The 21,198-nt window shown below is 42.0% G+C and overlaps 1 protein-coding gene across 6 annotated transcripts in view; it reads left to right on the top strand.

Moving 5' to 3' along the window:
- klhdc8a (kelch domain containing 8A) overlaps positions 1–21,198 on the top strand; it is an 81,180-nt gene that overhangs the window by 44,297 nt on the left and 15,685 nt on the right. For 3 of the 6 annotated variants that reach the window (XM_063473226.1, XM_063473225.1, XM_063473224.1), the window contains 5 exons: positions 12,416–12,446; positions 12,541–12,739; positions 13,026–13,236; positions 17,321–17,485; positions 17,564–17,782. In XM_063473226.1, the coding sequence (XP_063329296.1) occupies positions 12,575–12,739; positions 13,026–13,236; positions 17,321–17,485; positions 17,564–17,782 (760 nt within the window). In that variant the 5' untranslated portion in view covers positions 12,416–12,446; positions 12,541–12,574. Of the gene's footprint in view, positions 1–411; positions 457–5,401; positions 5,474–12,415; positions 12,447–12,540; positions 12,740–13,025; positions 13,237–17,320; positions 17,486–17,563; positions 17,783–21,198 lie in introns of those variants that run through there. The other 3 variants (XM_063473222.1, XM_063473223.1, XM_063473221.1) reach the window with 3 other exon arrangements.

Below are 21,198 nucleotides of genomic sequence, written 5' to 3'. Positions count from 1 at the left end.
GGTAACAACCTAGATAGTATGTGTGCATGCTAACTGCTGTGATTTCCCAGCACAGCATGAAACAACATGCCGCTGTCTATAGTGATAATGTGTCCTGTCAGTCTGTCCTAGCGGCACCTTGTCATGGTGAAGGAGTGTCTCTGTGACAGACGTGTTGAATTCAGCTGTGTTTAGGCAGTTGTTATTCTGAGCTTATTGGATTCTGGATGCCAGCGTTTCCATGGGTGTGTTTACAACCATTAGGTTCAGTTAAAATGTGTGGTTTGATTGTTGGGTGAAAGACATATGGTCGAACACGGGATTTTTTGATAACACGGATAAGAGATAAGGGAACTGCTTCTTTGGTACCAAGCTGATGACGAAGTTCTGAAAGTGTGACAGCGCTTGTTTGTTTTTTTAACGGTACCACAGGTGCTGGAGATACAGACAATGGCAGCAACATGTGGAGAGTCAGAGGTAAGCTAACAAAGCTTCAATTAGTGGCTAACATTAATGTAGCTGTCCTTGACCATATGAAGCAGGCTGATCACTCTTTTGATCAACTTGTTATTTGTTTTGATGTCAAATGACAGCTTACAGAAGCAACCCTCTCTCTTAGAGAATGTTTTGTTCATCAAGCGACCAAGCTGGAGTATTTGAATGATCTGATGTGGATTGTATCAGCTGGTGCCTGTGGTGGTGATTGAAAGGTTAAGCCTTTTACATGCAGATTTCAGGTTGGCAGCAAGTGTCACACCAAATCAAGTGAATGAGTAGAGAGACCGTCAAAGCTTGAAACTCATGTGGTTAGTTTAGCCTAAGAAAAAGACCAAGCACTAATATGTGTATGTGTGAAAGACTTTGTGTGTGGTCACCAGTATATGAACATAGACAGAGCTAGATCAGAAATCACCAACACCGTCCACCAAGACAGTACAAATATGTGGGCTGCAAACAAGCAGAGTGCGAATAATCGACAAACACAGACAGAGCTTGTTGCTTAATCTGGCAAACATCATACAGACTAAGGGTATTTTGTTTTCCCACTCAGACGAAGAGGGCAGCCAAAAAGAACTGATATGTTCTGATACACGAGCAAAAACTTCAGTCAGACACTGAGATGAAATTTTTATCCTACCTGTTTCCCGTCAGTGTGTGAGGGCAGCGTGGATGAATCCTGACAGCGAAGATGGAGCACAGGATTCATCCAATGGAGGGCTGCTTTACTACGAGTAAGTCCACCATATAAATGTGAAGCCTGTGTCAAATGTGTAAAAGAACTTTGAACATTATTTTCCATCCTGACAAATACAACATTTATGTAGTTACTTCTGCTGTTCCACTGTCACTTTTCCTGCTTGCTGGATGCTGCTGCAAATATGTAGTCTAAAGAAGCTGACACACTACTCACCATAAGTAATAAGAGGAAATCAGTCCGTCTAATGCAAAATCCTAAAAAAAACTTTACTGATGCCTGAAACGTGTCATTGTAAGATTTAGACCCAGATGTTTCACATCTGCCTAAGTCATACTAATAGGTGTAATTTGACAGATAAGACAGTTTTTAAAAATGTTACGTAACAGATATGTGAGAGGAATAAAAAATTGAACTGAACCTTTAACAACTGCAGCAGTCAAATGCAGTACACATATTAATGCAGTAGTTACAGTAATCCAAAAACATAAAAGTAAAATTCCCCTAGGAAACATTTGCTGCTCAGTAGGCGCTTTCATCTTTGAAACTTGACTCCTTTATTACTACTTCTACAACTGACTACCTCCTCCATCACTAAGAGTTGTGCTTGTAACATATTTAAACCTTATTTTTTGACATTCATTCATATACACTGTTCTTTCACTCCCTCTATCAGTTCTGCATGAACTACTGTCTTTACTGTGAAGATTCATGAGAAGTGAATATTAAAAGCTTTAAAGGAAAAATGGTTTGTGAAGTGTAAGCTCTGAACAGTCTGTATAAATGTTAAAATGAGAGTGTTACATAAGTAAGTAAGTAGGTACACTTCTATAAACTCCCAATGACTGTCCTGATGTATTGGCCCTAAAATAGCTGAAAACTGTGAGAGTTTAGAGAGCGAGAGCGATGAAGAGAGAGACACCAGCTGTCCCCAGCCTTTTTTGCGCCACGTACCGGTTTAATGTCAGACAATATTTTCACAGACCAGCCTTTAGGGTGTTGCGGATAAATCCAACAAAATAAAATGATACGACCAAGACAAAAACTGTGCTATGTTGTAAATATAATAATAAAGGCGAATTCACTGTGTAATTGTGTAACTTTATTAGCAGTGTCCTCCGGAAATGCGCCAACAACATTGAGCATAACATCCTCCTCTCTGCCCCTTAATGCTCTCTGGTTGCTACGGTAACACGTAAATATTTCTTTCAAAATAAGACACACAACTGCAACACAGGAAAAGACCGAGTTAATGATGAAAACCCTGAAAACAATACATTTCACACCCGAGCCTCAACTCTAGCGGCGCAGTGCCAAACGACTCATGGACCGGTACCGGTCTGTGGCCCGGGGGTTGGGGACCGCTGCCCTACACATCCCTTCCTTTATTACATATGTGAATCTTCTCTATTGTCTTCCAAATTAGATTGCTATTCAGAGATGTAAGGGATCACATTAGTGTTGCACACCCCTGACAGTGGATAGCCTCCTGCTAAATCACCTTCTACATCAAACTTGGGCATTTTACAGCCCGCGGGCCACATCTGGCCCCTTGACCCTTCCTGTCCAGCCTGCATTCAGTCACTCACGTAAGAACGTTCCTCTCTCCCACCTCACTATAACAAGAAGAATTGAGGACATTGCGGGAAACTTCAGCTGCACCAAAGTGGTCAACTTTTTTTTCTTAGTTTTGGATGAGAGCTGTCACTGAGCTGTGACACTGCTCAGCTACTTATGTTTGTATGCGTTTTGTATGTGACTTCAGAATTATGGGGGAAATCACAGCCATGCCATGCATGTTTGGACAACTTGGAACTCACATGGGACAAGCTTGCAGGTGTGACAACAGATGGTTGTCCAAATGGGGAAAAATATTAACTTTTGAAGAAAATGTAGGATATAGTTATAAAATAGGTCCTGAACAGAAACTGGTATTCTTGCACTGTATTATACATCCAAAAGTGTGTAAGTCAGTGCAAAAAGTTAACCATGTTGTCAGACCTTAGTTTTTCTGTTGATGTGAGTGGTCTAATGAATCAACTAAACTGCAGTGCAGGAGCCTTTTTGTGCTTGAAATGTACAGCTTGGTGAAGGTGAAGGAAGCCACACATTCAACCTTCTGACCACCTCCACAGGTTCTCATCCATCCTAGACACTCTGCACGGGGAATTTACAAGGCAATTTCAAGACATACTATGCTGTGTTACCTTTCAGAGGAAGTTCATTTCTGCCACTTGTATTCCAGCAACTCCAAGCTGCCACTCTTGAATCAGAGGTGCTGATTCTCACTCCAGCCATTTCAAACTCAGCTGCAGTCTACCCCAGTGCAGGCTGGAGGTCAACATTTGATGAAGCTAACAGAACCACATCATCTGCAAATATCCTGAGACCACCAAAATGGACACCAGCTGTCCATAAAAGTTAAAACATCATCTGTCAAAAAGGGAAGCCCTGGATACTGAATGAATCTAACTTACTGCCTGCAATACAAACCAAGCTCTTGCTACAGTTTTACAGTGAAAAAATAGCCTTCATGAACAGGCCTGATACCGCATATCCTGTCAATACCCCTCACAAGATAACTTTACCCACAGGACATGAATGCTCTCTCCAAGTCTACAAAACACATGTGAACATGTTTGGGCAGGGTCCCACGTAGCCTTGGTTGTCCTCAAGAGAATAAAGAGCTCGCCCCAGTGTTCAATGACAGGACATAATTAAATCAATGATTTACATAATCTTTTAAAGCAAAAATGAAATAAATAAATAATGTGAAAATAAATGTGTAAGTAAAGTGAGTAGAGTCCCTGAAGAAAAGTAATGCTGGATTTCTTCCTTGCAAGTTTGATTAAGAAGGGATTAACTCACATAGCGGCACAGTTGGATCCAGTTTAGTCATCTCAAGTATTCTAATTTGTTGTATCAAATGTTATTAGCGGTTGGATCCATGCCTTGGCTTCAGGTTAGCTTTTGCAATCTCAGTATTTGCATATTCATTTTTCTGAGGTCTATGAGCAGAACGACCAGCGGAGAGACTTCAGATGTTTCTCCTTCATGACAACCTGTTTGCCACAAATTATGTTCATTGTCATTCAAACTTGGATGGATGGTTGATAAGACAATAATGACTCGTAAGACACAATTATTCATTAAAATGCGTTTCAGTATGTTTCATTTAACGAATGAAGGTTTCACTAGCTTTACATTCAGATTAGAGTCCCTGCACAGTGACAGCAGAGGGAGAGTAGGAAGGCAACCTAATTAAAAGTTTCAAGTTGGAGGCATGCTGATTGTAAATGACTTCAGATGATGCTGGTAGGCTTACTGTTGATCTCAAGCTGTTCAAGCAGTTAATTGAAAAAAAAAGAAAGAAAAAAAAAACCGATATGGCAAACCAAATTGGTTACAGATTGCAATTAATGCACTCTGTGAGCTGGGCTGGATGAAAACTACCCAGCCTTGTTAGCAAATCCCCCCCCCCCGCTGGGGTCAGACTATAGGAACGCAACTGCTTTTATTTGTTTTTCATCCGTTTTCATAAGCTATTATTAACAGCAAACCAAGCGATAAGCAATCACAGGCAAACGACGTTAAAAAAACAAACCCAAAAAAACAAAAGCAGCACCTCTTGAGAAAAGCCTAACTGTTGCTATGGCAACATATCCCTGCACAATAAAATGTGGGAGATTTTATTTTGAAGGATGGTCCTCTTTATTTTCACCCTTTGTCCTTTATCGTCTCTGTCTGTGGGGTGATCAAAGGTGTGACAGGTAGATAAAGCTTGCCAGTAAAATGGACAGAGAGGAGGAGAGTGTACCTTTCCAAGGTGAGGGGGCATGTTTTTAAAAGGAGATGTAAAGCTTTAAAGGATAAACTGCTTAGAGAGTGTGTTTAATCACAGCTGGATAATTTAACAGCAGTCACAACTTAAGTTGCCTTTGTGTGACCTCAAAACACCTGAGTTTGGGAGCAATAACCATCTGTGGTCTGTGAGACAGAGTGCATTTAAGGTGATGTACTCTGTGATGTAGTCAAAATTAGCCTTGCAGTGCATCGTGGGCTTATTCTGGAAAGCTTCCTCCCACGTCTGTCACAGACTTCCTCCCCCTTTCCTCGCTGGAAACTGTGTGTAGGCAGGAGAAGTGGGTTACACGCAGGAAAGAGAAAGCTCCTGAGGGATGACACAGGAAAAAACAACAGCAGCGCCTGGCTTCACAACGACAAGGAAGGAAAGTTAAACATGAGAGATGCTGACTCACTTCAGTCCAGACTACAGCTGCTGCTCATCTGAGGATACCTGTAAGATGCGGATATTTAAATTCACAGTTACACACGAGCAAAGTGATGCAGGGAAAGGTGTGTGACTTGTAGTCAGTTATCCCCGTTCTGCAAAAGTCTGTCATGGGAAGCAAGGTATTTTTTGTCATTGGCTTGTACATTATATGACAAGATGACTCAAGCAAGCAATTAATATTTTTTACTATGTAAGAAGATAAGAACAGGGGGATGGTTCTTTTTAATAAATACAACTTAAGATGAAAAGGGTGGAAAAGGGTAGTGGGCACTCTGGGTTAGGAACAAGTGGAGGAGTTTAAGTATCTTGGAGTATTGTTCACGAGTGACAGGAGATTGATAGACGGATTGGCGCTGTGGCTGCAGTGAAGTGGATGCTGTACCGGTCCGTTGTGGTGAAGAGACAGCTGAGTGTAAAAGCGAAGCTCTCAATTTACATCCTTACCCACACCTATGGTCACAAACTGTGTGTAGTGACCCAAAGAACGAGATCGTGGATTCAAGAGGCGGAAATGGGCTTCCTCCGAAGGGTGGCTGGCTTTTCCCTTAGATAGGGTGAGGAGTTCAGCCATCCGGGAGAGGCTCATAGTATATCTGCTGCTCCTTCACATCAAAAGGAGCCAGTTGAGGGTTCAGGCATCAGACAAGGATTTCTCCTGGCCATAGCCAGCCCAATCCGGGTGGTTCAGTATCCAAGTACTGTACCACCCGGCCCCGGCGACAAGAGTCCAGAATTCCACGGACAGTTTAACCCCAATTGATGATTCTGGATGGGTGGGGACTGGAGACCGTAGTGCCAGCAGGGACATAATGTGTTCTTTAAGCTGTGACACGTGGAAAACAGGGTGGACCTTCATAAAAAATGTAACCGATAAATGACCGGACTGATTCTGGCTGCGATCTCGTATGGGCCAATAAACATTGGATTGAGCTTCTTGGATTCGGTATGTCTATTCAGGTGTCTTGTGGAGAGCCAGACCCGGTCCTGTGGTTGAAATGAATGGTCCAGGAGATGTTGACAATGATGTTGTTTGGTATAGTGAGCACTGAAAGTATATAATAATATAATAATAATAAGATACCTTTATTAGTCCCACGAGTGAGAAATTTCATGTTAAGGCTGCCGACCTATTGCACGCAATGGCGGCGCCATCTTACCCTCCGACCATACATACATTACACAAAAACATCACATGGGGAAGACAGGTCAGAGAGGCATAACAATGGAAAATACACCACATGAGGAAAGATAAGGAGAAAAAAATAACTCCCCCCAGACTGAGCTCCAATAGGGAGATCAGTTTGAGAACAGAAAAAAAACACCTCTGCACATAGCACATGAAAAAACTCTTCATACACCAAAGGAACACATGACAAGCAACAGGAGTGGGTAAAGGGTGAGAGACAGCCGATGTAGACAGTACATCCGGGCCTGCAGCCTATGCGCTGGTCTCCTTGATCCACCGTCAGCATCGGAAGGGAATAAGCGTTGAAGGCGTTTGGAAAGGGAGGAGGGATGAGTGAGTGCGTATCAGTGTATGTGTATGTGTGTGCGTGTCCAGAGTTCAGCTGAGACAATGTCCTTCGCCCTGCCAGGCTAAGTAAACAGTCTTCCAGCCAACCCAGGTGGCCTTGCATAGAATGGGAAGAACAGTCTAAGCACAGTCTGTTATCAGGGTGTTTTTGTTCAGCTCCAGCCTTGAAACCACAGCTGGCGCAGAAGGGATAGCCGCATGAAGTGATGGTGATTTTTACTTTAGTGCGAACAACTCATGAGAATTTCAAAGCTGTTCTAACAGTCCGACACTGGTCTCTCAATCTCCCGTTGGAGAGCCTTGAGCTTCTCCATGATGTTATCAACCTTACGCTCCGTGATGTTGTCATTCTTGTGTTCAAAGAGCAGATTCTGAGAGCTCACGACCGCAGTGAGCTTCTCCAAGATGTAATCCAATTTGCGCTCAGAGGTCTTATTTTGAGTGTTCACGGCAGTCGCAAGCTTCTCCAAGATCTTATCCGTGCTGCACTCAATGAGCCCATTTTGAGAACTCACGCCTCGTCCCATCGTTTCAATCCCAGCGGGCAGCCTTGTGGGGGTTTGAACAGCCGGTTCCGCTGGGCCAAAGAGACAATTAGGTGGAGATGAAGCATCACAAAAGCGTCCCAATTGTTGGTTGGCCCATTCTGCCTGTCCGTTATTCTGAGGGTGATAGCCAGATGTGAGACTGGAAGAGGCCTTCCAGAACCTGGCGGTGAATTGGGGCCCCGTATCGGAGATGATGTCCTTGGGGAACCCATGTAGCCAGACGACGTGTTCTAGAAAGAGTTTGACCATCCATTTCGTAGAAGGGAGAGCGGATAACGCGACCAGATGTACCGCCTTGGAGAATCAATCCACAAGGGTAAGGATAGTGTTGAGATGGTTAACAGACAGATAGAAGTGACAAAATCATTAACGTGGGACCACGGATGTCTGGGAACAGGGAGGTGCTGAAGGTCACCAGCAAAATGTCGGGTGGAGGATCTGACCCAGGCGCAGATGTCACAAGCAGAAACGAACTCACGGACGGCCCAACCCATAGAGATCCACCAGAAGGCATATCAAAGAAGTTGGAGGGTCGTGTTGGGTTCCAGATGGCCCAAAAGCAGGGAGGAGTGTGCCGAGACCATGCCCTCCTGACGACACTTGGAGGGAATGTAAAGCCAACCTGCAGAGGTGTGTGGAGGTGCTGGTTCGGCAGACAGGGCAGCACAAATGGATTTCACCAGGGGCCAGCGAAAGGGTGCTGAAAACCAATGGGGGCGCGTAGGATTAGTTCCTGGTCCAATGTGTGTCACGGTTTGCGGGGCAAGCCGTGTTGTGTTAGTGAAGGAAGACCCAAAATGCAGGCAAAGGCTGATGGTATGAGTGAGCATTTATTTACAGTGGAGGATAACAAACAAATGTGAGAGTGGCGAGGACAGAACTAAACATAGACCTAAACTGGGAAAACTAGTAACAAACAAAACCTGAAACCAATACTCACAGAATGACACGCAGAGAAAAACACAAGAGGGCTACACAAGGGATGATGAGCGAAGATGACACGGAGAATGAAGAGCAGAGAGACGTGGAGATTCACCGCTCCAGGGAGGAGCTCGATGGGCATGTTGTAGGAGTGATGTGGGGGTAGATTAGAGGGTCCCTTTTTACACCCGACCTCAGAGAGATTGTGGTAGAAAAATCAATGGACTCCGGAAGCGGGAGTTCTGTGGAATCCATTTTGCTGTAGACACTGAGTACCCCAGCCCAGGATCTGACTCCTCCTGGTGGTCCCTGATGGACATGCGAATTGGCTGGGTCTGGAACTGGATAGGGTAGGGCTGGAGAAGATGGCCGTCTACTGAAGTGGCCAGAATGAAATGGTCAACCAGACGTGAACCGGCTGAGCTGTACCTCTCTGGAACTGGAAGAGTTCCAGAGAAGTACGAGGTCGTGACATAACTCGTTTGGTCTATCTTCAAAGCTCATCAAGAGTCTTGTAAGCCTCATGTCCTGCCATCTTATCCAAGATGTCATCGGTCAAACTCTCCATAAATATTGAAAGGAGAGCAGCATTGCCCCAGTTTAACGTAGTGGCCAGAATATGGAACTCTGAGAAAAAGTGACACATGGATTGCTTACCCTGACGTAAATGATATAGTTGCGACTCCACCTCCACTTCACTACAAGGGGGATCGAAGGTCTTCTTTAACTCCTCCGCAAACAGGGCATAATCATTGCAGGCTGGGGACTTGGCATTGTAAAGGGCCGCTGCCCATTCCTGGGCACAGGCAGACAAGAGGGAAGTTAGTTTTGTGACCTTAGTGCGGGAGGTGGCATATTTAAAAGGCTGACATTCGAACAGCATATCCAGAGTGGCAAGTCACACATCGGGCCGGCCGTTGACTCCATACTACTTATCTGGAAGTCCGATCTGGGGTTCCTTTTTCACTGCTGTGGACTGATGCTTCAACGTAGTGACAGAAGGAGAAAGCTGGAAGATCACCTCAGCGAGGGATTCCAGCTTACTGCTCTGCCGATCTTTCACACCGCAAAGATACGACACTTTGGCCTTTAATTGTTTGAATTCGGCTGGGTCTATATGAGGCTCACACACCTGTCACAATCAGGAGGACGCGTACGGATTATTCTTAATAAATCGGCGCGCCCGTGTAGCATACTGGCTATACTCAACCGCGGCAAAGGCTAACTCCTGGTGCGCTGATCATGGCTTTGGAAGTGGTGGAACCAGGATGGAAGAATGAACAAAGCTGGATAACACTTATGGCACCTGAGGCGTGCGCTGGCTGACAGTGGCAAGGGTTCTAGAGCTCCTGACATGAGGGAACCAATGTCTGAGTGGAGAACAGGTGGGTCAGTCTCCCTATTAAATGCAAACCCCGTGGTCACCTGACCACTACCTGACAATCTTCCAGTTTTTGACAGTTTCTCTGAGCATTCAGTGGTCTGACCTTAGGATGAATTTGTTGGGACATTGGCTCCAGGGCAGACTGGCAACTATTTGGAATGTTGTTTTCCTCAGATAATAATCCTTTTCACTATACAATCATGGACTTCAGATAGTTTGGTCATGGCCCTGTAACCCTTCCTAGATTAATGAGCAGCAGCAATTGCTTCTCATTGTTAGTCCATAGCATTCAGGCCTGTGTGAGCACAGTGCCAAGAAGGAAAGACATCAGCAAACTATTAAAACTTGTGCTTTTATATAGGCTCTCAGAGGTCATCATTAATTAATCAAGTTAAGTTGATTATCATCACCTTGTTATAGTGCATATGGAAGGTATTTACAGCTTGTTCCACATTTAGTCATGTTAAACCTTGTTGCAAAATGGATTAAATTAATTTTTCAACTCAAAATTCTATTCACAATAGCCTATGATGAGCATATTATCAGCAAAGTGTGCTTTTTAGGTATTTATCATAACGTGTTTGGAAGCACTTGGAAGTATCAGTGAAAACAGCAAAACCTTAAAAAGCATCAATAGGTTAAAAAAGAAAGTTAAATGAAGGTTACAATCTTCCTATTTGAATATTGACCACAACATTAAACGGAGGGATTCGTGGCATACCGCCTATATCCATTAGAGTCCATCTGAGGTGAACCAAACTCTTCCACCTACTGCTGGGTCCATCTCAGTGGAAAGGATAATTGAAAGGCAAATGACAAAAGTACACTGAAACAAAAACAAGACACATTAAAGTGACTCCAGGTCACAAATTCTGCTTCCCATCAACGGACTTTCTTTAGTGCATGGGTGTCAAACTCCAGTCCTCGAGAGTCGGTGTCCTGAAACTTTTACGTGAGTCCCTGCTGCAACACAGCTGAATAAAATTATTAGGTCATTAGCAAGATTCAGCCATTTGATTCATGTTACAGCAGCTCATGAGTGAATGAACATGGTGCAATAAAAGTACATTTTTCAAACACTTACATTTATTTAAATGTACTTGAGCAGGGTTAGGGGTTGCCACCTCAGCATGCAGTCAAGTTCTGTAGAGACTTGGAATTGACCTACTTTTATTCAGGTGTCTTGCAGCAGGGACACATGGAAAAGTTTCAGGACACCGGCCCTCAAGGACTTGAGTTTGACACCCCTGCTCTAAACTATGTCAGTTATTACGGCTTCAGACCTTAATGCAGGGTTTTCTATGTGTGTGCGCTTTGTCTTACAAGAGTTTCATGTGTGATGCAGGTGATGCATGGCTATTTAAATTCTTCCTTTTAAGGCCGTGGCCCCATCTCCTCTCCTGCTGCAAGTCTACTCCTCCTTGTGAAGGTGCTTGCAGCGTCTCTACATGATAGCACGACTGTTTTGTTCTTCCTGATCTAATTATCTTAATTTGATTTTTGCACATATGTCACATGCAATACATTTGCCAATTTATCCATGGACTTCTTTGCGCAAGTGATCCATTTTTCCTCACATCATAATTAACGTTTAATAAATCTTTGTAAATCTTTATTCAGTTGGCAGTGTGACTTCGTTCTTTGTTGCAGCCTAAGTATAACACAGTGCACACAAACCGAGGCGCAGAAGGAAGAATAAATCTATGAAAAATGTCAAAATTCTATTGCAAGAAATATCCCTGAATGAATTTAACTCATGACATTAGCTTAAATTGTGTGTCTTGACTTTAACTTCTTGTCACTAATCTAATGTAAACAACAATCTTTTTCTTTTTCCATTCACTAAACTTTGTTTTATCAAATAAAAAAACTTTATGGTGTCGTTGTGACATCGTATGACATCATAGGTTGTCATTTAAAAAAAATATTAAGTGTGTTGTACATCTTTGTCAATGCCCTTTCATATAATATATTACAAGATCAGATGCTTAGCCAACAGAGGTATTCATGTCCCCCAAGGTCTTGTGTATTGCTGTGAAGTTTGATGACGGTCCATAACGAACTGTGAGTAATATAAAGTTTTACTGATTTTCACAGTTGGTGTGACCTTGAACCTGACCCGTTTTTTAGCAAAATTAAATAAACTCAAGCTGTTATTGGCATCTATTTTCTCACAAAATTTAAAAATTTTATCTTGAAAACTGTGGACGACTGCACTGCTGACACTAACAGAGACAGAGAGACAAACAAACTGAATCGATTACATACTCCCCCACTGGGGTGAGAAAAATGAAAACACGATAAGTACAGTTCATCAATGACAGATCAATGACATCTGACTCTGATTTGGTGACAATCTGCATGAAAGTCTTAACTTATTTTAGATAGCGTCTAACATGTTAGACACTAAAATTAACATGTTGTTGTAAACATTCATTCTGGTAACTCAACTGAAAGCTACATGTACACTACCATTAAACACTGCCACTGATTCCCATCTTTATGCTGTGCTATGTTGCATTACTAAATCCATTTTTGCTTGATGCTGTCTCCGCTCCAGGGCCCAGTGTGAGGTGGAAGACCATCCAGAGGTGAGGAAACACACCTTTCATCTTCTCAGCGTTCCCTGAATAATCCTGCCCTTAACTCTTCTCTGGATCTGTACTCCACCTACCTGTTCCCCAGCTCCCCAGAGAGTCTCCGACAGGGTGCCGATGTCATGGCGGTGCCCAGTGCCCAAGAGTTTCACTGGCAGAGCCTGGCTCGACTGCCCAGCGGCCGTGTCTATCACACTCTGTCTGAAGTGGGGGGGCAGATGTACATGCTGGGGGGCTGTGACGCTGCAGGAAGGCCATGTCCATCCCTGGAGCTCTACTCCCCAGAGGTAAACAATGTGGACAGCGGAGCTGATAGTTTACTTTTTTCTGAGCAGGAATTAATAAACATAAAAAATCTTTCAGTCCGTTAGAGACACAAATACACTTTTTTAAGCTAGAAATAAAACAGATATGAATTTATAAGAAACATGCAAGCATTGAATCTGTTTGATGTGTATGTACCCTGAACTAAAGGAGCCATGGACTTTATCTGAACACAGAACTCTAATTTAAATAGTTAAATACAACCCAGTTCTTTGACAGCTGACATGTCTTCCTCCTCGCAATTTTCAGGGGGACCGATGGATAAGCTTGCCCCATATGCCCACTCCTCGTGCTGGGGCAGCTGTGGCAGTTATGGGAAAGCAGATCCTGGTGGTGGGAGGGGTGGGAGAGGACCAGAGCCCTCTGAAGGTGGTGGAGATGTATAACACAGAGGAGGGGAGGTGGAGGAAGAGAAGTGCTCTACGGGAGGCACTGATGGGTGTATCCATTACAGTGAAAGGTATGGATTATACATAAACTGTATGCACCACTAATACTATTACAAATATGCATCTGTTTCTGTTTCTATAGCAAGGGGACAATAATGAGATTAAAAATAGGTGACTGATCAAAACATTATTATTATTATGCATTTTAAGCAAAATTACTTTGTAATGGTTACTGAAAATAATTAGAATATTCCTCCTTAATTGCCCCCTTCCAAACAACTATTCATAGTTATGGTAGACTTGCAACATGCTAGCTTTTACTCCAGAGTTTGCACTTGGCCTCAGTTTCATATACTTTTAAGAGATTTTGACTTCTGTAAAGGTCTTTGGCTTTGCTTGTTTGTCATTTTGTGTCGTAGTACCCAACATGTTCTTCTGTGTATTCTGTTTAATGGTGGCTGGTAAACATCTCATAGCTACGTTGTGACTACATACTGGCAGTAGAGGTTGTATTATTGATCAGGACTGATTGTGAAATGAAATGAAATCAGCAGTTTTGAGGGAAAAACAACAAACAATTAAAAAAAAATCAAGATTCATACGTTGGGATTGTACTGTTATATCTCTTTGTGAGAATATGTACACTCCATGGAAATTGTTGATATTGTAGAACTGTAATAACACAATGATGCCATTTGAATACTAAACCATCCCACTCAGAAAATCTGTAAGTGTTGTTGATTTCAGCTGCAGAGCAGACATGTGAAGAATACCACCAAACACCATCCTGGAGTTAAATGTGTTCTGAACACAGAATTCAGAACACATTTAACACATTTAAATTTCCTCCAAGCTGCCAGGCCACACTGCGTTCTTGGAAAAATTTAGTTGTAACTTTTGCTGCACAAAGAGTCAAACCAAATACTGAAAGTAAAAGCGTACATTATATTTTTGATTAGCTGCTGTTTTTCAAAGTGGCCACTGTTAGCTTTGATGACAGTTTAGCCCTAGCTGGCCTTATGTTTACCAGTTTCATCAGGTTATCACCTAATAGTTTTCAGTTAACAGGTAAGCTATCTTACGGATCTACCATTAGACAGATAAGCTAACAGTAACTCCTGGAAGCTTCTTAATGTTTCTGTGTTCATGTGTTGTGTTCTGCTTAGGTAGTGTTATTGTACAGCAAATAGCCCTTTACTGGTGACACATCTGGTGATTTATTCAGCATTCCAGGTTGCAATGTGGTTTAACATTTCAATAACCAAAACATCATCACCAAAATACTCTCAGGGCCATTTGGACAGGTAGGATAGTGATGAACAGCAGCTTTAGCTCACCTGGCTGCCACAAACAAGTGTTCGAAACCCTAACGACACATTTCAGAATGTTTAATGAGTCCAGAGTGAAGGAAAAGCAACCAGTAAGTGCTCAGCATATGTAGAAAACTTGGAGACTGTTGGAAAGGCTCCACATGATGACCTCATGAGACTGAAGAGTGTGCAAAGATGTTTTCAAAGCAAAAGTCGTCTGCTTTGAAGAATCTGAAATATATAAAATAGCTTTTAGGTTTGTTTACTCTTCTCTCTGCTTTCACTGTTCTGTATTCTCTTTTGATCTTCTTAGTATATCCCTACACTGTAAAAGAAATAAAGAAAAAAACAAGTAGTGAGCATTAACAGTGAAGTAGGGAACATTAATAAGATCTGTTACAGACATAGACATACTCCTCATCCTTAGTTGGGGTATATAAGTGTGTGTGTGCCAAAGAGCCATTTAAAACTTTTTCTGACAGCTTGTATATAAACATACATTAATAGGTCAAATTGCTGATGGACCTCATTGATCAGCGGGCTGCTCATTTGTCTTGCTTTCAGCTGTGTTTGTTTAAGACATTCGTGATAGCTGGAGGGTTTCAGCCCAGCTAATCCCAGGGGGACATGAGACTGTTCCTTCAGAGTGTACACAGAGGGAGACAGATAACCATTCACACTCACATTGACACCTCCAGAAACTCTGCAGACTACTCAAATCTGACTCCGGTAGCACGTGGGTACAGTTTTATTACCCACAGGCTGGACACCACAGTAATTAGAACTTTTGCTTAACAGCAAAGCCTGCTGGGGCTTCACAGTTTGCACGAGTTCTCTGCGGGTACTATGGCTTCCTCGCACATGCATGTCCAAAGATATGCACGTTAGGTTAACTGGTAATTTTAAGTCGACTGCAGGTCTGAATGAATATCATCAGTGTTTGGATGATGGATGTCCAGAGGCTCAGCTCAGTACAAATACGCTCTCCCTGAAACATATAGTGAAACACAAACCCGTGAGAAACATCACTCACATGTGGCTGTCTGATCACAGCTGTTTCACAGTCACAGAAAATATGAATGCATTAGCATGTGGGCAAAAAATTAATCATGTTAAATAAAACAAAGAAAGATACAGTTATATTTTTGAAACAATGGCTAAAATAACCACTCAACGTTCCATTTAAGACAAATTTAACCCAATTTTAGCCTTTGTAATGTGCACTGGTCATCATCAGCCTCTAATCAAGGAAACATATCAAAGTTGCTAAGTGCATGAATGGGAATCAGTCACAGTTTTGGGAAGTTATCTTTTGAATAGGTTTTGGCTGGAGGTGATTGTTTTATGGCTGTATTTGGGTTACGTATGGTCTAAACTGATGTCTAATGTAGGCCGTTATTTATAGCGTTATTCAGACTAAACAACCCAGTTTTCAATGAGTAATTTGGGGTAAATAAAGGACAGAAAAACTATTTCCATCAATGTGTGGTGCTTGCTTGGTATTATTTCTGGTGTTGAGTGAGTCACACATATGCCAGGTCCATATGTATGATTGCCACCCTGAGCTCAGTTAAACGATAGCTATCTGTCACCTTGTTAATCTCCCAATTTTCACGTTATCTATTGTCATCAGTGGAGAATAACTTTAATTAAAATTAAAACCAAACATTTTCTGTGCCCATGTGTAGTTCAAACTCTGAAATTTCATAGGATATAAAAGAGTTTTGGCTAATTTTATGTGCCTAAAAATGAGAGCAATAAAAACAAACAAGATGCATCCATCAAGAATTAACTGTGTGCAAAGTGTGAAGAAGATAATCAGAGTAGCTGCTCTCCACTGTGAACTTCAGATCAACACTTGGGTACACTTTAATTTTTACCAAAAAGTCGACTCTGTTTTGCTGTCTGAAGTCATTGGAGCGATATTTGGGGGGCTCTGATTTATTCCTACATTTTGCAGCTAGTATGAGCGGTCTTCTCAGGGAGCTTCTCTATGACTCCGGTGCATCTGTCAGTGTCCGAGGGAACGCAGATAGATGCTGTATACACATAGACTTATTGGCTGTGTATGGGCTCCATTGTGCTGCTCCCTCTATCTCCCTGACCACTTTTCGATCCTCTGCCCTTTGCTCGCACTTTCATCCCCCAGCTCATCCCGAGCAGCTGAAAAAGAGACAGATCGTCTGACAAAATAATCAATAATAGCAAATTAAAACAAATCTGGTATTTCTGAATGGAGCGTCAGCCACCACATTGACTAAATGATGCCATTTTTATTGACGTTTGTGGGATCGTTATTTTCTGGATATTTAATAATGAACTTGTGGTAATGAGACATTCTTTTCCCCAAATGAATATAAAGTGTTTTTGCAAACTTTCTTCCCCTCTTATCACTAATGTAGATGCATTGAGGTTAGAATCTGAAGTCAAGTGGCTTTTTATAGAAACACTTGACTAAAGTAAACACACAATAAAAATGCAGATTGCTTCCCTGCAGCGCTTTTCCTCTTCATTTTGACGATTAATGCTGCTTTCTCTCACGCTTCGACACTCGCCTTCGCTTTTGATTCTTATGCTTGGGGTGTCATGCCAAAGTGCCAGACGTGGACTCTTGCATTTTTATTCTACTGCTGTACTTTCTGTCCTTCGTCTGTCAGATTTTCTTGCCTTGTCACAAGCTAACTTCTCATCCGTGTCTGCCTGTGGATGAGCAGATTTTTTAGCACTTCATGAAGTGCCCACAAGTTGTTTCCATCAGCTAGGATGCGGAGGAGAAGTGTAGCTTCACTTTTGTAATCATCGTGATATAATGTCTGAAATGTCCTGTCTCTGTGCATGTGTCTAGATGGCCGTGCTCTGGCTCTAGGGGGAATGTGTGCAGACCTGCTTCCCCGTAGTATCCTGCAGCAGTATGACCTTCGAAAAGACGTGTGGGCGCTACTTCCTCCGATGCCGACCCCACGCTACGATGCTAACACACATCTGCTTGGCAATAAGCTCTATGTGGCAGGTACTAACAGACAAGCATAGCTAGTATGTCTGCACTTTATTTGTCACTCTAGTAGACAACTTTTTTTTTACTCTTAAGGTGGCCGTCAGTGTAAGCGACCGTTAAAGGCCTTTGAGGTGTACGACACAGAGACGCGATCTTGGACTACGCTACCCATGATGCCATGCAAACGTTCCTATGGGGGTGTGATATGGGACCCAGCTGGTAGGCTGTGCCTGTTAGGAGGACTGCGGCAGGGCGGGGGACACCAAAGCTCCAAGTTCACCAAGAACGTCAATATTTTTGACACCAACCAAGGTACAGCGCTTAATGATTTTAACCTGTATGCTAGTTTTTAATTTGGTTTTTCACATGTAGTAAAAGCAGAAAGAATTCTTGCCATATGCATATCAGGATTCATTGCATATCAGGACAGATAATCCTGTTCGAACTGCACATCCAGAACACACCAGCTCAAGTTTGAATCTTTCACTAAACTTAAGCGGGGCTCAACTTCAGTTAGGAGCTGAACAGAGAGCAAAACATGAAACAGATCTGAGGCGTTCAAAGGCAAGTATGCGTCATACTCTTTTACATGCAGCTCTGTATCCAAAACTTATCAGGTTGTGAAAGAATAATTCAACATTCTGCAAATTATACATATTTGCTTTCCTTCTGAGAGCCTGATGAAAAGTTCAGTGTTGAAATAGCAATTCCAATCTGTCCTCAAGTCCCTTCATTCCCTCCGTTATCATTTCCCTTATGCGTGCATAGAAAGGATAAAAGAATATTCTAACCTAAAAACATTTGACAGCTTAATGTGTGAAATCTCACGTTTGATTGAACCTAATGTCAAAATGACTATGACTGGGGGAAATATTTCTTAATGAACAACATTATATCAGAAATCTGTTAACTCCAGCTTGACAGCAAGACTCCTGCATGCAGTCACTGTGTCGGGCTAATGTTTGCCAAGAAATACTTCCAGCATGCTACTTCCTATAGTCATGTTTAAACCAATATGTTGTCATCCCAGAGCATCATTTACTACTGTTCTGTCAGCTGCATCTGGCGTCTCAGACAAACACACACACACAGACACACACACACACAGTAGGATTGGGCGATTTGCACTATAGTCCAGTCATCCTGCTATTTTGACTGACTGATAGAATTGCCACCAGGGCTCCAGAGGTTAATGTACGCCCACCAGGGTAGTGCTATCAACCCTCCATACTGCACACAATTGGGCTCAAAAGCTAAAAGACTCAGTAGTGTGCAGGTGAAGGAGCAACACACAAAAAAATTAATGATTTACCTTAACTGTAATTAGTTAGCATAAGTGGATGGATATCAGCTGAACAGTTGAAACAGTGTTAAGTCACACATTTTCGGTCTTTACCCTTTTAGCTCACACCTACAGTTCTACTAACTCATCCAGTCTTTTCGTGTGTGTTTAAAATATCTCCTCTTTATCTGCTCCACTCTTTACTGTCCTCCCCACATGCAGCAGAGATTTTCATGTCTTAGTGAGGACAAAGAATTGACAAAATGCTTTCCTCAGCTCCATAGCCTAACCCTAACCCTAACCATCAGAAATGAATGCCTAACCCTAACCCTAACCTATTTGTAACCTAACCCTAAAACCATATTTTAGGCCTCAAAAGTGCCTTCAAATTCATGAGAACTGGTATTTGATCCCCACAAGTGACTGTTGGGCCCCCTAAGTATAGTGCCATTCCAATTTCTGGTTCTAAAAAAGACCCAAACACACACACGCACGCACACACACAGACATACATCAATTTCAAGGCACGTAAAAGTCCAGGCAGGAGCGTGAAATAACACATTTTTCCTTCATAAACTTTTATTGCACTCAAACTATTTGAATTTCAGCACCATGGACAGCTCTAAAACACAACTGTTTTAGAGCTGAAACTGTAGTTTCGTTTTTTTAGCTTAACAAATTGTGGTGGTTCTATTAAAACACAAAGTATAGAAATAAAGTTCTGTCAATCAGGCATTTTTGCTTTGTTTTATCCCAATGCTATAAATTATTCCGTCAGTTACTCTGACTGCCAAACTGTCACCAGACTTATATATATCACACACAAAAGTAACATCAGTCTGTGAATGTCAGTGACCTGAGGAGAGTATCTGCTGGACTTTTGAACAGAGCCGGAAAAGCCGGACGGTCCCTCTCCTCTTGGAAAATATAAACGTGTCATAATTCATATTTTTGACCACACTCGTCTCTATTTACATGACCCTGCGTGCACTCTCATCTTCACACTGTCGTTTCTTGCATTCTGTGATTATTGATGGCTTGTGTTTTTGAACATGAAAGCATAAAACAATGATTTCATTGCACTGCAAATGTACTTATATAAAATGCGAAATCGAAATTTAAACGCATGCAGTAATGCCTGCATGCTCTGGTTCAAAAATACTGCGCTGTGAAAGGGACACTTCAAATCCAACAACGAGTATATGTCCAGCAAATAGATCCAACCTGCAGTATTTATTTATTTATTTAGTTATAGGTGGAAAAACTCCACAGCTGATCCTTTTATATACAGTTTCTATATAATTTCTTTGGATTTTTTCTTAACTCTCCTTTCGTGCTCTGCACATCTCTCATAAGTCGCTGCAGTGATTTTAATGCCCAAACCAACTTTTACAGACAGGTAAGAGAGTGCAGACCATCGTTAGCGTCACAGTGGATTCCTTTGTCACACGTTAGGTGATCAGTCAAACAGCTCTCCCCACAGAAGGACAACAACCTCCAGACCAAATAACCCTCTCTGTGCCAGCCGTGATTTTAACACATGTAAGCGGTATTCCAGGAATCACTGACAGAAAGTTACATCGTTTTCAGTCTATGTTCACAAACTTTTTATACAAACTTTAAATGAGAGATTGTTGTTTTTCTTATTATACTGCTTGTTGTTCAGCTGCCGCTCTTCTTGCACTGGAATTATTGGCACCTCTTAATGATCAAATAGCCTTCTACAGACAAGCAGCAAGACCCATCTCTGCCTGTCTGTGAAACTTTCTTAGTGAATGCCATTGATGTGTTTTGTCCTTTAATAAAATTAATCACAAAAGATTTTTGATTTTCACATTTTTGTTAAAATCCTGTTTTTAAAAGTATACAGTCCGGAGTATGTACTAAAACTGTGGTAATACATCTGCAAACTTTGTGACATCATTTTGAATTTCTAACAGAGTGTAACTTAAAAATATATAGAAGTAATTTTTACTTGGTGCAATGATCTGACAAACCAGAGCATGCCTGGTTAGTTTATTTAGGTCGCTCAGTCAGAGAAACCTTTTTCAGCGCACAGCTGAAAAGAATATCATTCTTTTTCTTTTATCTTGTGGTAACTGTGAGAGCGTGTAATCTCCTCCTTGAAAGAAATTGACGGTTTCAGCTGAAACAACAAAAACTGAATATCAAGTAGGAAAACCATAAATTTATAGAATTCACATAGTAGTATGGATGGCATTTTTTGGTAGTCCTGTTTTCGCAAAGGCACCATGAGGTTGTTTCTATTTGCTCACTCAAACTCTGCCCAAAAAGCTGTCCTATGCATATCTATCACGATAACGCTGGTTGAATACACTTTAATTTGTATGGTTGGTTAAAACAGAGCTTGAAAAAAACATTTAAGATACAAGGACGGGACTGAAAATCCTTTACAAAGCAGCCAATGTCCAAAGAAACACCTTCA

The sequence above is a fragment of the Pelmatolapia mariae genome, linkage group LG5 (assembly GCF_036321145.2).
Source record: "Pelmatolapia mariae isolate MD_Pm_ZW linkage group LG5, Pm_UMD_F_2, whole genome shotgun sequence".
In the NCBI taxonomy this organism is placed as follows: domain Eukaryota; kingdom Metazoa; phylum Chordata; class Actinopteri; order Cichliformes; family Cichlidae; genus Pelmatolapia; species Pelmatolapia mariae.
Note: the sequence above shows the minus strand (reverse complement) of the source record. Positions and strands in the feature narration are given on the sequence as shown.